General features: G+C 44.4%; 1 protein-coding gene across 4 annotated transcripts in view; it reads left to right on the top strand.

The window, feature by feature from the left end:
* LOC136831379 (uncharacterized) overlaps positions 1-18,206 on the top strand; it is a 224,094-nt gene that overhangs the window by 45,366 nt on the left and 160,522 nt on the right. For all 4 annotated transcript variants that reach the window (XM_067091740.1, XM_067091741.1, XM_067091739.1 and 1 more), the window contains exon 3: positions 4,862-5,501. In XM_067091740.1, the coding sequence (XP_066947841.1) occupies positions 4,862-5,501 (640 nt within the window). The remainder of the gene's footprint in view (positions 1-4,861; positions 5,502-18,206) is intronic.

The raw sequence follows: 18,206 nt of genomic DNA on the forward strand, positions 1-18,206 counted from the left end.
CATCTTTAGCGATTCACTAAGTTTAATAAATGCAATAAACTCATACTCCAAAAAATCAAATAGTAAATGAAATTAGACATACATTACATGAAATGAAAATGCAAAAGATATCTGTTACTCTATGTTGGATACCATCTCACATAGGATTAGAAGGCAATGTAAAAGCCTACACCTATGCAAAAGAGGCTAGAACACTCCCAATATCAGCAGAATTATTACCATTAGAAGATTATACTAGATACAGTAAAGTGGTGATTAAGAAGAAATGGCAAAATAACTGGAGGGAAAGCAATCTTAACAATAAATTAAGAGAAATAAAAGAAACTGTAGACCCGTGGCCATCATCCTATCAGGATTGCTGCAGGTTTTCAGTAATGTTGACACGGCTAAGAATTGGTCACACTAAACTGACACATGGTTACCTGATGAGTAACCCCCATGCCCCTATACCTATGTGCGAAATATGTAATATACAAATAACAGTAAAGCATATTTTAAAGGTATGTCCAAAATATAGAATCCAAAGAGACATTTTATTTAGAAGATATTCCTTTAAAAATATACTGTCAGAAAATGACAAATTTTCACTTTTTAATATTTTAAAATTCCTTAAATTTAATCATTTATATGATAAAATATAAGATTCATAGAATAATTTATAATATATTCCTAATTAACTTAATTATTTCTTAGATTAACATATGTCACTAGGTTTAATTAAATTATTAGAGTTTAAATAGCTTGTCTAATCCTTCGGGCCAGCCCTAGGAGAGTTAATATTAACTCAGTGGTCTGGTTAAACTAACGTTAAAAAAAAAAAAAAAAAAAAGTCCTAGAGCTCTACTCAGATGGTTTCTAAATCGCCTTTTTGTGGTTCTGAAGGCCTGGGGGCTGGAGGCCCGTTCTGGATGTAAGTGCTTTGAATGTCTTTGTACTGAAGACGAAGTTTCGCATGGAGACCATTCGCTCTGTCATGTCCTCACTATAACAGGGGGACTGGATGATCACCCTGGATATGCAGGATGCTTACTTTCACATCCCTGTTCATCCAGACTCTCAGAAATTTCTACGCTTTGTTTTTCAGAACAGGATACTACAGTTCCGGGCCCTATGCTTCGGTTTATCGACGGCTCCTCAAGTTTTCACCTGAATCCTTGCTCCTCTGGGGAATTGGCTTCACCCTCTGGGAATCAACATCAACTTATATCTAGACGATTGGCTTCTCCGCACGTCGTCAAAGGAAAAGTGCGCGGAGAACTTGAAAAGAACTCTTCGCCTGACACAGGAGTTAGGCATCCTCATAAACAAAAAGAAATCCTTTCTGATTCCATCTCAGGAGATTCCCTATTTAGGGATGATACTGAACTCTCAGACTTTTTGGGCTTTTCTGTCGCCCAAAAGAGTCGAGAACTGCCTTCAGACTGTCAGTCAATTCCTTGCTCTTCCTTCCTGCTCGGCAGTGCAGTGGATGAGTCTTCTGGGGACCCTTGCTTCAGTAGAGCAGTTTGTAAATCTAGGCAAACTGCACATGAGACCACTACAGTTTTTCCTCAAAGCGAATTGGTGCAGGAAAACCCAACCAGACTCTTTCATCTTCCAGATTATGTCGGAAATCAAAGAGGATCTCCAGTGGTGGTTGTGTGGAAAAAGACTTCGGGAAGGGAAGTTTCTTCTCCCAGTGCACCCAGACCTTCATTTTTATTCAGATGCCTCCGACCTAAGCTGGGGCGCGCTTCTGGAAGGTCGGGAAGTCTCCGGAACATGGACTACAGAACAAAAGAATGCTCACATCAACATAAAGGAACTGAGAGTGATTCGCCTGGGTCTTCTATACTTCTCGGATCTGGTCCACGGCAAGAAGATTGTAGTACATGCGGACAACACCACAGCTCTTGCATATATTCGCAAACAAGGGGGCACTCATTCCTTCTCCCTGTACGAGACAGTGAAGGATCTCCTTCTGTGGGCGGAAGAGAACCGAGTCTCTCTTGTCACCCGGTTCATTCAAGGGAGGATGAACGTGATTGCGGACGAATTAAGCTGCCTCAAACAGGTCCTTCCAACCAAATGGACCTTAAATCCAGTAGTCTGCGACAACCTTTGGAAACTGTGGGGCAAACCCACAGTGGATCTTTTCGCGACGTCGAGAAACCACCAGCTGCCCCTCTTTTGCTCTCCGGTCCCAGATCCTCAAGCATGGAGCACAGATGCAATGCTTTTGGATTGGACAAGCTTGGATGTGTATGCCTTCGGAATGATCAAGGAAGTAATCAACAAGCTGTCAACGCGTCAGAACACCTCCATGACCCTTGTAGCCCCATTTTGGCCGAACAAGGAGTGGTTTCCAGACTTGATTTGCCTTCTGGTAGACTACCCAAGACTACTTCCACAAAAACGGTCTCTGCTCAGACAACCCCACTTTCTCAGATTCCACCAAAGATTATCCGCTCTGGCTCTGACAGGCTTCAGACTGTCAAGCGCCATTCATATTCAGAACAAAAAGGGTTTTTGAGACAAGCTGCAGAGGCAATTGCGAAATGCAGACTAGCTTCTTCTACAAAGCTCTACCAATCAAAATGGACAGTCTTCAGAAGGTGGTGCAGCCACCGTAACGTCTCTTCTTCTGAGACATCTACAGGCAGTCCCCGGTTAACGGTGGGCTCGGTTAACAGTGATTCGGTTTTATGGGGCTTGTCTAGTGACGAAAATCGGCAATTATCGGTGCCGAAAATCGCCGATTTCCACTTATCGGCGCTGATAATTGGGTATTGGTGCCGATATATACCTAATAGAGGTGCGATAACCTCAAACTAGAACACTTTTCACTGCCGATAACCCCCAAAATCGCCGAAAAACTATATGAAATTGCCGATTTTCAGCTAGCAGTGATTTTCAGTTATCATCACACCCTCAGAAACAGAACCCCATTGATAACCGGCGACTGCCTGTATAAGCCAAATAGCCGATTTTTTTATTTTCCTAAAGTCCATCAGGAAGCTAACGACCTCTACCATCAAAGGGTATAGGTCGATGCTCAGCTCAGTTTTTAAGCACAGAGGAATGGACCTGTCTTCTAATCAAGATATCACTGACCTGATCAAATCCTTCAATACGTCCAAGAAAGATAGTTCTTCCAACATCTCTTGGAACTTAGACATTGTATTGAAGTGGATCTCGGGTCCTCAATCGAACCTCTCTGTTCCGTTTCCCTCAGGAATCTCACGAAAAAGACTCTTTTTAATGGCTCTCGCTACTGCCAAACGTGTTAGCGAATTACAAGCAATAGACAAAAGAATAGGCTTTCCACAAGGAGACGCAGTCTGCTCCTTTTCTCTTGGCTTCCTAGCAAAGAATGAGGACCCTTCTAAACCTAGGCCTAGGTCCTTCATCATCAAGAACCTTATGGATATTTTAGGACCTGAGAAAGAAGAAAGACTCCTATACCCAGTGAGGTCCCTCAGATACTATCTTCAGAGGACGGAAAAAATTAGAGGACCTTCGAGCAACCTCTGGTGCTCCGTTAAAAACCCAGTTCGCCCGCTCTCCAAAAATGCCAAATCCTTTTTTCTGAGAGAATTAATATTAGAAGCCCACTCTCAGACTCAGGAAGAAGCTTTTCCTCTACTTAAGGTTAAAGCTCACGAAATCAGGGCAGTAGCAACTTCCCTCGCCTTTAAACACAACTTGTCTTTCTTCAATCCTACAGTCGACGTTCTGGAGATGCAAGTCCATATTCGCCTCTCACTACCTCAAGGACATAGAAACTGTTTTTGAAAATTGTAGCACTTTAGGACCTTTGTCTGTGGCTGGCATGGTGCTGGGAGAGGAAGCATGAGGAATCTATCTGTTCCTTTGCTATCCACTCGCCTTGACTTAAGGGTTTGAGTCGTTGGGAAGCCTGGGGGTACATTGTACCTAGAGTACCCACCAGTTTGTACTTTATCTTTAATAACGGTTGGGTGTTATGGTTTTATTCTGTTGTGTAGGTGACAGTGTTTTCATTTTGCATTCTGGTCTTTACCCAGGGCAAGGGCATCTTTTAAAAACTTTGTCAGCATACGGTGTACTTCCTCCGCTGCAAAGTTTCCCACTAATGTAGTGGCGACCCTTGGCTATGCTGCCACGTCCACTACAAGTTGAGAGAAGCGCCGACCAGAGGCAGTACCTTTCTGCAGCAGCTCTCTCAACAGGTAAGGAAACAACAAACATTTATTCAATGTTAGCGACCTTTCTGGTCCAAGCTCATTACTTTCTTAATGTTTTGGAGTAGAATATGTCCATGCTCTTTCCCACCTCCTTACAATGTGGAATCAGCTTTGTAATTACTTGTTAAGTTACTTATATAAAAATGACATTTTTATGATAAAATAAAGTTTTATATATACTTACCAAGTAATTACATGATCGGAGCCCACCTTCCTCCCCTTGCATGGACGTAAGAGCATAAAACGAATTGAGCTATCCGCTGGTTTGTTTCCTCAAGTCCCGGATGGTGGCGGGACGTTATCACCTACACACTAACGATAACAGCGCCACCTTGCGAATTTTGGATTTCTAAGCTGCCGTAGGTTAGGGAACCATAGCTATGTAATTACTTGGTAAGTATATATAAAACTTTATTTCATCATAAAAATGTCATTTCTCAGCTTTGGATTAAATGATAATGTCTATTAGTTTCTGTCAGCTTGAATTTTCTCTAAATTAAGTAAGGTGGATTATATACACTTTTGTATGGGCTACCTACAAAGACTGTCAACGATGGATGTGAAACTGGTTTGCATCCGTGTAACCTTATTATTTAACAATTCTGTGCAATTGTTCCATGTGGTTATTGAACAGCAACTTTTCTTTATTCTTTCAGATTGACTGTGGGGCCTATTATCAAGTGCCGATATTGCATTTACTGAGGAATGTATGTACTCCGTTGTTTGCAAAAATTGCAGTAAAGGAATTTAAGAAAAAACTTTTAAGTGACAAGACTTTCTCTGAAAGTCGAGGTAAATCCATTTTTGAGTTTTATAGGAAAATAAACAATAAAGGTAAAAAGCTGGAAGTTCAGAGAAACAAAAGGCAAGAAAGTGGACAGGAGAATGAACGGTTATCAAGAACTTTGCACTTGGCTAATGTAAAGGAATATGAAAAGGACCTGGAACGTTTCACACCTAATGATTTCTTAATGGAAGACAAAGAGGATGAACTGATTCAGTGTTTTAGTGGTTTTGATGTCAAATTTCTTCTGGACTTAATAACCAATCAAATTTTGGATTATCAACTACCCCCAGATCTTCTCATTGAAATTAATTCTGTGAAGCGGATACGGAATGTTGTGTTTCATTATGGTAGGAAAAAGGACTATTTGGAATTTGAGAAGAAATTTAAGGAATTGTGCGATATACTCAGGAGGTTGTATGAGATTTTGAAAGAGGACTGCATCGAGCTTGAAAGGAAAATAGAAGAGGCCAGTCAAGAGCTAAATCCCCTAAAGAAACGCATGATTATAGGTAAGGTTTTGTACTACTCAAAAGCTTTCTGAATTTCAAGCAATTTTTGTGTTAGTGGTACTCTAAATGGCTATCCCATAGTGGGGTACTGCCATTAGTGCACCTCGTAGCATACTGTAGGCATTACTGAAGGATGTTTTGCAGTATTCCTTCACCCCATTGCACACGCCTGTTAATCTTTTACTTTACCTCCATTTCTTTTTCCTTTTATCTTGGTGTTTAACCACTCCAACTCCCTCTTTTCATTGTCTTGAGTGTTGATTGTATGAGTGTCCATGTGCTTGGCTGCATAGCCAAAATTTCATGATTCATTTAAATTTCTCTGAGAGAGGCATTTAAGAATACAATTAGCCTGCACAGTATGTCCCCCGTATTTTTGGGGGGTTAGGGACCACAACCACCCGTGAAAAGCAAAATCTGCGAGAAGTTATCACCCCTCTAAAAATGCTTATAACTGCCTATTTTAATAGTTCAAACACCAAATATACCTTAAATTAAATTGCTTATAAATGTCTGTTTTAATAGTTCACTGCCTATTTTAATAGTTTTAAATACCACATACAGTATGTCCCCTGGGGTTAGGGATCACAATCACCCACGTTAAGCGAAATCCACGTTAAGGTGGTATCCCCCTCTAAAAACATTTATAACTGACTATTTGTTCTGATACAATATACAAACCCTCGGTCCTTTACATTAGTTTACATTAGGGAATTGCTTTCAGGCGTAGGCTGGAAACGGCCGTTAAACTCTTGAGCAAGGTGGTTAGGCAGTAACTACCTCCAGGTAGGCGGGGATACCCGCCTGCCCGGATGTAAACATTCCAGTTTGCTTTCGGCTGTCATGCGTTGCTGCCGTGTTTTCGTTCTCTCTGCCTGACTGTCGTTAAGCTCTTATTATCCCGGTGGGATCTTTCTGTATTTTTGTTTATATATACGTGTGTTTGATATTTGTTAATACAAACCCACGATTTGTGATAACCTTGCGTAAAGTCATCGTTCCCTGCCTGTCTTGGGTTTGACAGCCAAGGGCATAACTAGAGTAGCGTAACCAAGTGGTAATGCTTCTCTCCAGCGGCCCTTTACGTAAATACTGAAGGCGCCCCTGTACTTTCGGAGATATAGTTTGGGACGCAAAATCTTCACTCCCCTACATACATTGGGACGTAAGAGTTAGTTCCCTTCTTGGGCTTCCGCCCTCCGTGTGTAAGGGCATCACTAATTTCTTCCTACTTATACTGAGTGTTACTCTCCGCCTGCGCTTAGAGATTTGCTGGCTGAGTGGGAGGTTATCGTCGATAAGTTCCTTCCACGGCTCTCTTGGTGGCCTCCCCTCAGTCCTTTTTCTTTTCCGTAGGTTCTTCCTTCTCCCTTACCCTCTACGGGGCGGGGGTGGGGAGTGATCGAGCAACCTCGTCTGAGAGTAACTCCTCCCGCTGCGTAGGGCTGTTCCCCCTTGTAGCGGGAGGAGCCTCCTACTAATCATCTTTGTTTTTCTTTCAGGTTAACAGTGAGCATCGCAGACACAGCAGTAGTTGGCTGGATATATCAGGAATGTCTTGCATGAAGCAGTCCCGACATTCATTCAGTGTTGCTTTGGGATCGACCACAATACCTGATTAGATGACATATTTCCACGTCGGGATTGCTCTGACTCTGTTCCCGCCGATGTAGATCGATCGCTGTCATTGCAGGTTTTCATGTATGCTGTTGCAATGCTTCCTGCATATCTGTGGTCCATCTGCTCCTGCTGTTCCCTGTGTTATGCTCTTGTCAACTCGACGACAGTCTCTGGGCTGCTCTCCTGGTCTCCTGCCGCAGCCACCCTGATCGCTCCTGTCACTGCTCGTGACTTTCAAATGACATTCTGTCCGTTGCAGTAGCTCCTGCCTTCCGAACCGCTAACGTAGCTCCTGCATCGGATATCCTGATCGTGCCCGCTTCTTCACCTAGTGATCGTGCCCGGGGCCGCTTCCGTTGTGTTTCTGCCAGCTGCCCTGGAGGTTAAGATGTCTGCCATCTTGTAGAAGATGTTGGCGTGAAGGGAAGGAAGTCGCGTCTGCCATCCTGTAGAAGATGTTGGCGTGAAGGGAAGGAAGTCGCCTTGTGGAAGTGACGTTCCTGGCCGTTGCATAGCTCCTGCGCTCCGAACCTTTGCCGTAGCTCCTGCATCGGCTGTCCTGATCATTCCTGCCGCTTCTGGCGGTCGTGCCTGGGGCCGCTTCCGTGCGTTCCTGCCAGCTGTCCCAGAGGTTACGATGTCCGCCATCCTGTAGAAGATGTCGGCGTGAAGATGTAGGAAGTCGTCCTGTTGAGGTGATGTTCCTGGCCGTTGCAGTAGTTCCTGCCTTCCGAATTGCTGCCGTAGCTCCTGCATCGGCTGTCCTGATCATGCTTCTCCTGGTGGTGGTGTCCTGGCTGCGTCCATTGTGTTCTACCGGACTACCCTGGAGGTTACGATGTTTCGTGTCCACCATCCTGTAGAAGATGTCGGAGTGGAGGTGAAGGAAGCCGTCTTGTGGAAGTAGCCGCCGTCTTCTTCATCTTATCTTCGATTTCGTCTTCTGCTGCATCTTCCCTTCCTCTCCTGAGGTCCAAGGGGGTCCCGAGAATCGGACAGACCTCCATCAGCCAAAGGAAAGGAATGCTGCTTCTTCCCCTTGATGCCCTTGGACGTCTAGGGACTGCCTCCTTCCGAGGAGGCAGTGGGTCTCGTTGGCTCTTCCTGACCTTCGGGTTAGGAAACCGATTCGCATAGCCCTGGGTTTTGTGTTTCGGAAGCCGCGGGCGCGCAGACCTCAGTTTGCGATCCCGTTCCCGAGTCTTAGAGGTTCTGCCTCTAAGATGGGGGCTGCTTCGGGCACTCGTTCGCGAGCCGCTCCGAGTGCTCGAGATTCTATGGAATATCGAGTATCCCGATCTGGTCTGGAGAGATTTTCCTGGGACCAGTTCGGGAGCAGTGCGAGAGAAAGGGCTGAGGCACCCAGGTGTCTTGGCTCCTCTTCCTGCCAGCACCGCAAGCGCTCCCCGAGTGTTTGCCAGTGCTCGGTCGGGTTCCCAGCCTGGTGTCTCGATCCTCTCGGTTCGAACACCAGAAGAAGCAGGAAAGAGATTCACCTTGGGAGTCCTGCAGGACTTCTAAGGGACTGACTCTCTTCCGGGAGACTAGTTTCTCGTTGACCGATTCGCATTCTCCTGTGGGATCTTGCGTTTGGGGGCCGCAGAGAGCGGCCTCTCAAGGCCACGCCCTCGTTGCCAGTCTTGGAAGCCTGCGTCTAAGACTGGTTGTGTGCTTGGCTCTTTCGATCTATTAGGAAACAAAGCAGCCGCTCCCGATTTTCGGAAGTCTCGTGGGTAGCTCGAATTCTATGAATCACGAGCGCTCTCCTTACGAGAGGCACAGGACGAGAGAAAGTGCTGAGACACCCAGGTGTCTGGTTGCCGGGACACCCAGGTGTCGGGGTGCCGCGATGCCAGGTATGTCGATACTGCCTGCCAGCTGCTTCGGTTGCTCGGGCGGGCTTCGTTCTTGTGTCTCGAACTTTAGGGTTCGAGCATGCAAGATAGCAGACACAGAATTCCCCTTTGAACCTTATTCTTGAGGGGCCTCGGCCTCGAAGGAGTTTAGAGTTCGGGAAACTAGCAATTGTTCACAGCAGACGAGTCCGGCCTGCCCAGTTATGATTGTGTTCGCACAATTGGCTCGGCTCGGCCCCCGGTCGCACTTACGAGACTGACTCGGCTTGCCAGACTGTCTCGGCTCGACTCGACTCGATTCGGTTTGCCAGACTGGCTCGGCTCGGCTCGCCCCGCCTGCCTCCTAGTCCGCCGCATACCGACCAGCTGGATCGCGCTCGCGTGATCGGCTAGGCCCTACTAGGTTTTTTCCGATTCGGGTTCTCGGCTATGTTCGAGTGAACTTTTTTGCCCTTCCCAGGAAAGCACTTTGCCACGGCACAAGTGCTCTTCTTTCCCCGTGTGGCAGTAACCTCCTTCGGTTGATTATCGCTCACGGTCCGCCTCTCCTGCTTATCATACTGGCAGGACAGGTAGGGATACTCTTTTCTCCTCACCTGTTCTCTTCTCCTCTCAGTTGTTCCGAGAGGCGCGAGACGGACAGAGAGCGCTCCGACAAAATTTTCTTTCGGAGTTCGGCTGCCTGGCGTGCTTTGGGTATCTGTCCCCCAATTCTCTCGTATTATAACCAGGTAGCCGAGGAGGGTTTCATGGGATCTGTCAAGGTCTCCCTCCAAGGGGAGAGGTACAGGAGTTTCATGCATTGGAAACAGCGAGGGTCTTCTTCTTCAAGTGACGATCGCCCCCTTGTTCTCGGGGAACTTCGCGCCGATAAATCGGCGTGAGAATCCCCGGGACAGGACCACGGCTCCCCCAATGAATAACCTTCATCACTCGCAACCCTTGCAGTTTATGAGGGGCCGAGAGTGTCAGGGACCGCCGCAGTCCTGGTTTCCGAGAACGTTCTCGACCTGATGAATTCTTTTCTTTGAAGGAGTTAATTCAGGTCGAGACACCAAGCTTCCACCCCTGCCTTGACAGAATATGAATTCTTCTTGCCTCGGAGGGTCTTGCCGACTGCAGTTTTTTGGGCAATTCTGGTGCTAAGAAGAAGGACTTTGTCCCAGTTCGGATCTCCGGTTTTGTAAGTCCTGAGTTGGCTTGACCCTTGGGAACGAACCTTTACTTGGTTCTGCCTTTCTCTTTCAGAGATTTGCCAGATACCCCGGTAATCAAGGTTCCCACCAGGACACTGACTTGTCCTTTGGACAATGGCCAAGAACTTTGGGTCTTAGTCATCTCAACTCGACCTTGAGTTCAAACCAGCCCCCCTCAACTCCTTAGCTAAGAAGTCGTAGGCTTCAGAAGATTGCAACTGCTGATGCTTGGACGAAATGATACTTATCGAGTCTCTGGAACTGGCAGCAACATTGCGAGACCTGGGAATGGATTCCTTCAGGAGAAGTATCTATTTCCCTTAGGTCTCGGCAATTCTTTCCATCGAACTTTCATCCCACCACCTCTCCCCGTGCTCCCGATTAGGAAATGCCAGCCGGCTAGAGCTAATTGCCTCGGTACCCTGTCATCTTGCAGAAGCTTCCCCATGGTGGAAAATGGAAGTCTGCTTCCTTTTCCCCCTTCTTTCCTCTTCGATGTATGAGGAAAGAGTTAGGCTAATGCTTGATTGAAGGAACCTTCGAATATACTTGCATATTCCCCTCTCATCTTGTGTCTACTTACAGATTCACAGATTGAGGAATAGGCGCACACTGGTAAGACCTTGTCTTGAATTTGTGTGACCGAGACGATTAGTACCTTCTCGTCACAGTCCTGGGCTCAGGGCAGCCTTTTGGCCGTCCGAGAACTCTGGATGGGTTTTGTGGCACTCACTGGTTTCGTTGAACAACAAAACCACAGTAGTGGCATTTGTCGACAAACAGGAGGCAATCGTTTTTTCCTCCTGTTTCATCTTGACATTTGAAGGTACTCGGGTTTGAGTGATCGGGACGGAACATGCTGATCAGGGGCCGCTCTGTTGAGGCATGCTGTCTTTTGGTGAAAACTCGATATCGACATTTTTTCCTCCGTGAGGCATGCTTTTTGTCCGTTTTCCCTCCTGTAGGGTTTTAGCTAGGGGTTCTGAACATTGCTCACCCGAGTTACAGACAAATACTTGAAGACTTCGCCTTCATCCGACCTGATTGCCGAGGCATTGAGAAGAATTCTGCTTGACCCATCCTCCTGTGCAGCTACACAAGAAGCGGTTCTTGAGGCAGTACATCCGTGTGTGTTCAGGACTGGGAGACTTTCCAGCTTTCCTTGCAAGCACAGGCTTTCTCGCCGAGCGGCAACGGATATAGCTGGATATCCCTTGAAGTCCTCTGCAACACTGTCCCAGGGACTGGATCCGTCTTCGCTGGTGTTGTCGTTGTCGGAACTTCTTCTCTGGTCAGAGTCGCTCGTCAAGTCTGGACTTCCTCCTCTTCTCTGCCGAGGGCTGCTTCTCTCCCTTTCATTTGTGAAGAACGTAGGCCCTTGCGACCTAGTCTTCTATCTGAAGTAGCCTTTGTCTCCTCAGTCGAGAGTTAGCTACGGACGAGAAGCTTCTTCAGTCATGCTCTCCCAGGGAACTGTTTCCTGGGTGGCATGCGACTCTCGTTTAGGGTTCCTGTCTGTGTTCTGCACTCGCCCTACGAGAGTCGTCGGATAGAGATATGCCCTCTTAGGTCCATCTCTCATCTTACCCTGGCCTTGGCGTAGAAGATGGAAGAACAGGGATGGGGATCATACCTCGACTCCTTCTGGGATGTCGTAGGTGGACTTCGAATCCATTGGCATCGACTGTCGGGTTCGAGTCCTTCTTGTTCCCCTCCCCCTTGGACTTTGTATCGATGATCCAGATCATTCGTTACTTTGTCCTATTGGGAGCTGTGGTACTTTCCGAAAGGTGCAACATTTCCTAATCTGGATGTCGTCAACGTTTTCGCTAGTACTGTCTCTCCCAAGGAAGAAGTTTCTAAGGACACATCTTCCTCCTGACTTCGTGAAGCGATCAAAGGAGGTACTTGGCAGCTGACGACGACGATACCGGTACCTTTCACCCAAGAGCTCACGAAGTCGATGGCTTGGTCCATCCCTCGCATTCCGGAAGAATATGTCGGTACCAAAGGTGCTGGAGGCGGGTGTGTGGTCCCAACAGACTACCTTCACCTCCTCCTACCTCTGGGATGTTGCACACAAGTCCTTGGACACTTTTTCCTTGGGTCCTGTGGTGGCTGCTCAACAAGTTGTGTAGCTTATCCAGCTCCCCTAACAGGACAGGTTGCATCTCGCCTATGTTGTGCGGTTGTGATTGGGAGAATGAATGTTGAGTGACTGGCCTCTCTTCTTTCTCCCCATCCTGGCTCTCTTCCACGGCAAGGAGGCGGACATGCCGTTACAAGCTGGACCGGGCGATCGAGGCAGATAAGCACATAACGGGAGCTCCGTTCTATTTCCGTTCAGGTTAATAGAAAACAAACCCCACTCCTTCCTCTTGCAAGGGGAGGAAGGAGACCATGACTATGAGGCAAACCCAATGCTTGTATTTGCCTTATTGTCATCCGACGTCAAATTCTTCCTAGCCTACTTTGCATGAACTGACGTTTCCTGTTTCATGCAAAAGGATCCAGAAGTCTGACAACTGATCCTGCGTTTCTTACAACCCAATCTTTTGTCAGAGGCAATTTTTCCCTTCCTCGCTCTCATGACCAGGAAGGGAAGACAAGGTGGTGAACTCCAGTCAGTTCAGAGAGACTTTATCAGATTCCTCCCTCCAATCAGTGAGTCTCCTAATGTAATGTATATTGTGTCGGAACAAATAACAATTTTTAAAAGTAAATTGTATTTTTCCTAACTATACAAACCCGAGGTCCTTTACACTTTATGCCCACCTCATGCCACCCCTCAATCTGTACCTGGGCCGAAAGGCAAACTGGAATGTTGACATCCGGGCAGGCGGGTATCCCCGCCTACCTGGAGGTAGTTACTGCCTAACCACCTTGCTCAAGAGTTTAACGGCCGTTTCCAGCCTATGCCTGAAAGCAATTCCCTAATGTAAACTAATGTAAAGGACCTCGGGTTTGTATAGTTAGGAAAAATACAATTTACTTTTAAAAATTGTTATTTTAATAGTTCAAACACCAAAGACCCTCCCTCAAAAAATGCTTATAACTGCCTATTTTAATAGGCAATTATAATATTAATAATATTAATGTAAACACAGCAGAATATCAATAAAACATTATTTCACTTACAGAATCCATTTACAGTGAACCTCCCGTATTCGTGGGTGGATGCGTACCACATCCCTCCTGCGAATAGCTAAAATCATGAATACTTAAAACCCCTCTAAAAGCACTTGGAACTGCCCATTTTGATAATTTAAACACACGAAAAACCCTGTAAAAATGCTTATACCTGAGTGCTTTAATAGTTTTATCACAAAAAGTGCATTTATTCATGAAAATTATATGAAAATACAGTAATTAGTGAATATTTCTCAGTGCAAAATACATCTTGGGCGAATTTTCCGTGAATAATGGCTAGCCATGCTCCACAGAAAACTATGATATGAGAACGCCAAGACGGGGAGTTTACTGTGTACTGTATTTTTGTTGATCTATTATCATCATAATATGTATAAAAACCAATCGTCCAACCATTTTTTAGTGTTTACGTTTTCAGAATCAGCTGATTGAGCCTACCACCTCGGTTGTCTCTCTCTCTCTCTCTCTCTCTCTCTCTCTCTACCATAGTGAAATATGAACCACAGAAAACATTCCCCCACCACCATCTATTAAGAAAAAAGTAACTAAATTTGGTTCAAAACAAGGCGTGTTGTCATGTTTGACTTGAAAACACTCCGTATAATGAAAAATAAACTTGTCTTATATAACTGAGTATCTAGAGATTCATTTACACTAACTAGAAGCAAGAAAATCACTCTGAATTGAGTTAAATACGGTGACATAAACATACAGTACCTCAAATCGCTCTCAGCTGATTTCCAAACCAAAACATTAATTGCTGTGTTTGTATTTTATAAAACAATAGTACAGTAATATGAGAATACATACAATATTATTGGATACAGTGAAATAAAGGTAATGACGACGATAACTGTATTTTCGACACGATCTCCGATTATTGGCGCTGATCCCCACTTATTGGTGCTGATAACCGGGGATCGGCGCTCTTATCGCCTATTTTCAGTTATCGTCACACTGTCGGGAATGGAACACCCCGCCCCGCCGATAACAGAGGACTGCCTGTACGGTATTCGTTATGTTTGTATTTTATAATAAGATACTAATAGGTGAATATTACTTGTACTAATTTAATACCGCATATATGATGTGACCCCCTTAAAATTAGCTTCAAAATTAGGTCCTCAAAAGTTGCATGATACGAGAGTATAGGGTAAATCGATTCTGTAACTGAAATAACATTTTTTATATTTTGCAGTGTTGTTTCATTAAAGGATCTGCATACTGAGAGAGAGAGGTTGAACTGAGGTACAGTTTATGTTTTTATTGGCAGGCTGTTTTGTGATTTTGAGGGTTTTTACTCTTAATATTTTATTAATATTTTGCTGTGTTTACATTAGTACAGTAAACCCCCATATTCACAGGGTATGCATACCACTCGCGCGTGCGTGCGCACACACACACACACACACACACACACACACACACACACTTAAAACCCATCTAAAAACACTTAGAACCTCTCTAAAAACACTTAGAACTGCCTATTTTGATAGTTTAAACGCAAAAAAAACTAAAAGTGCATATACCTGAGTATTTTAATATTTTTATCACAAAAAGTGCATTTAGTCATGAAAATGATATGAAAATACAATAATTAGTGAATATTTCTCAGTGAAATAGATACGTTCCACAGGGAAACCCGTGAATAGTGAGACCGTGAATACGGGGGTTTTAATGTATTAATATTTGTGAATTAGTGAATTCATCTATCATAAATGTATGTAGTCATGAAAATAAAATAAAAATACTGTACGTTCCACAGAGAAATCCGTGAATAGTGAGACAAGGGGTACGGGCGTTTTAATGTATTAATATTTGTGAATTAGTGAATTCATCTATCATAAATGTATTTAGTCATGAAAATAAAATAAAAATACTGTAATTAGTGAATATTGCTCTATGAAGAAATTCCCCTCAATTTGGGACCACCTTGAAATGGTGAGGGGGCTCTGGAACCCCAGGAATCTGTTCCCAGGTTTGAGTCCAAGAGTCCCATGTACCATTATATAATTCTTTGAATTAATTCATGTGGAATTTTTTGCTTTTGCTAAAATTTATTGGACTTGGTAAGCAGGAAAAGATATAGCTGGGATTGGGTTTATATCCGAAGCTAAATGCAGGCAGTCCCCAGTTATCAGTGGGGGTTCCACTCCGAGCGTTTGATGATAACCAAAAATTGCTGATAACCAAAAATCAGCTATTTTTGGGGCTTTTTCTGTGATTTTCGGGGCTTATCAGCGCTGAATTTCAGTTATCAGCGCCTATGTTAAGTATGTATCAGCTCCAATACCCAATTATCAGCATCGTTAAGCGGAAATTGGCAATTTTTGGTGCCAAAAATTGCAGATTTTCGTTGCTAGGGTTTCCGTAAAACCGGAATGCCGTTCACCGGGGACTGCTTGTAGTGGGAACTGTGTTAAGGACTATCAACTGCTCGAAAATGTTCGGACCCGAGAGCTATCAGACGGAACTATTCTTTAGGGCTGGACCATGGATTCCAGGGGGGTCCGGTTCTGGGGATGGGACTCTTGGCATTCTATCCAGTTTGCCCATAACACGATTAGAGTGGGGATGATAGTATTCTCGTAATACCCTCTGTCCTAGCAAGCGGGTTTGGCTTACACTTGGGCTACTATAATCGTGTTGTGCCATCCCCTGTGGGGTAGGGTAGGGACGCTGACATTTGGAAGTCAGTTCTCACTTATGCCATTGGTAGAAGAATAAACCCCATGAAAGGCTGATGATATCTTTTTAAGGTTTTCAGGTTTATTATTTTTTTTTTACCTCTCTCAAATCTTTATGTCGCATTTATAAGGATTCGAGTACCCCTGGACCCTATGATGATGCTGTTCTGGCACAGATGACGACCTCTGCACCCACCTTGGAGATCGAAATTTCTCCAAATATTGGTGATTTCTCTAAAAATAAATTGACAAAAAGCAGTAATAACAAATATCCTGATCCACCTCCTGACTCCCCCCCCCTGCCTGGACCCTCTAGCCATGCTTCATTGATGATGACTTTAAGCAAGGACACACACTTCTCTAAGAAATCTTCATCCAAAATTAAATCCTCAACACACCCAGGTTGTGTGAAAAATTTGAGAATGCTTACCAGTCTGTTGTGATTATGAAATGATCTCGACAGCTCTGAAATCATTTGGAACTATTGTAGAAATCAGGATGAACTTTATTGATATTGAATCTAAATGTGAAGTGTGGGTTACCTTAGTAGCCATGATGAGGCTCTAAAGGCCATACAAACAGGTCAAGCTACAGTACGAGGAGCCTTATCAGACAAGGTTCCCAAAGACATGGACGTTTACGTGCCATCTAAATGGGCTCAGGATAAACCAGAGAGAAACCAGAATGCAGAAATAAGGACTCCTAAACCTCCTGTGTGGGTGGTAGCTTCAGCCAAGGAGGAAAATTACAACTATTATAAATTTTGCAGGGTTCTTCAGAAAAGGTGGGAGGAATAGAGAGCGGTGATATTTCCCATTTTGGGAAGAACACCGTTCTTATACATGCTAAATCTACAACCCAAGCATATATGTTGTCCTTGTTGGACATAAAAAATTATGAAATGGTTATGAAGATCAAGCCCCACTTAGGCTTTAGTTATGGGAGAGGAGTACTATTTGATAAAGACCTTTATGACATGACAGAAGAAGAAATTCTAGGAATGAGTCCCACTTCAGTTTGGAGAGTGAAAAAGGCAGGTATTGCCAATTTGATCATTTAAACCGTTGTAGACTCTGAAGTACCTTCTCATGTCATATTTGAAAATGAAAGGGTACGAGTACGTCTTTTCCAGCAAAGACCAATGCAGTGCTGTCATTAGTTTAAGTTTGGCCACCCAACAAAAGACTTCGAAAATGCTAAAATCTGTATAAACTGCTCTGGTGTCCATCATGATGATGATTGTAATAGGAAAGCAAAATGTTAATTGTTAACTTGAACATAAATGCAATAGCAAAAATTGTGAAATTTACAAATTTGAACTGTCTGCACTAAATAAAGCCAATGCAGAGCATATAAGTATCGGTGTTGCAAAAAGACAATTAGGACAACAACCTAGAAGCTATGCTCAAGTTTGTAAGCCACTACCCCTGTCTACCACTAGGAGTGCAGTGGCAGCACCTCTAATGTAGCAGGTGCAGCAACCCCTGTGGTAGTGGCCCAGCCATCTAGGTCAGGTGCTCGGCCTGTTGAGGCTAGAGTACAAGCCTCCAAGGAGGATAAGATGGCACTTGACCCAACCACCTTGGAATTGTTTTGGGCTGAGCAAAAGCACCAAAAGAGAGACATTCCCCCTCATCCTCTCCTCAATTAAACATGCATCGCTTAGTAATAGATACAAAAAGTACTAAGCTCGATGCAAGAACCCCAAATCCTTTGTAATTAAACAAACTGAGAAGTAAACAAATTGACAAGAAAGGGAAACAAAAATGACACCAGTAAATCAACAAATAATAAACCAAACCTGTCAAGGCCAGTCCTTTCCAAATCATCTCTTGATAATACTCATAAACAAATTAGAGGGTAAATGAGAAATCAGGCTCCATTCAAAAACCATATAATTCCACCAAGCCAAAAAAGGGATTTTGACAAAGGAAAAAATCTATTTCTGAGGAAGGTCCGTGTCACCCGGTGAAATTCCATTACAGCACCCTCAAATTTCTAGGTATAATGCTAGATATACCAGAGAAAAAGAGCTTTCAGGAAAGCTGGGGTTACTACCCCAGTCGATAACGTCTTCTAGGAAGACGTCGGTATAAGGAAGGGTGAGTGAAATACCACTACCACGGAAACATACTGAAAGATCTCTCCTTATCAAAACCCCGAAACAGAGCGGTGAGCCGTTACAGCCCCTACACT

The sequence above is a fragment of the Macrobrachium rosenbergii genome, chromosome 48 (genome assembly GCF_040412425.1).
Source record: "Macrobrachium rosenbergii isolate ZJJX-2024 chromosome 48, ASM4041242v1, whole genome shotgun sequence".
Classification (NCBI taxonomy): Eukaryota; Metazoa; Arthropoda; class Malacostraca; order Decapoda; family Palaemonidae; genus Macrobrachium; species Macrobrachium rosenbergii.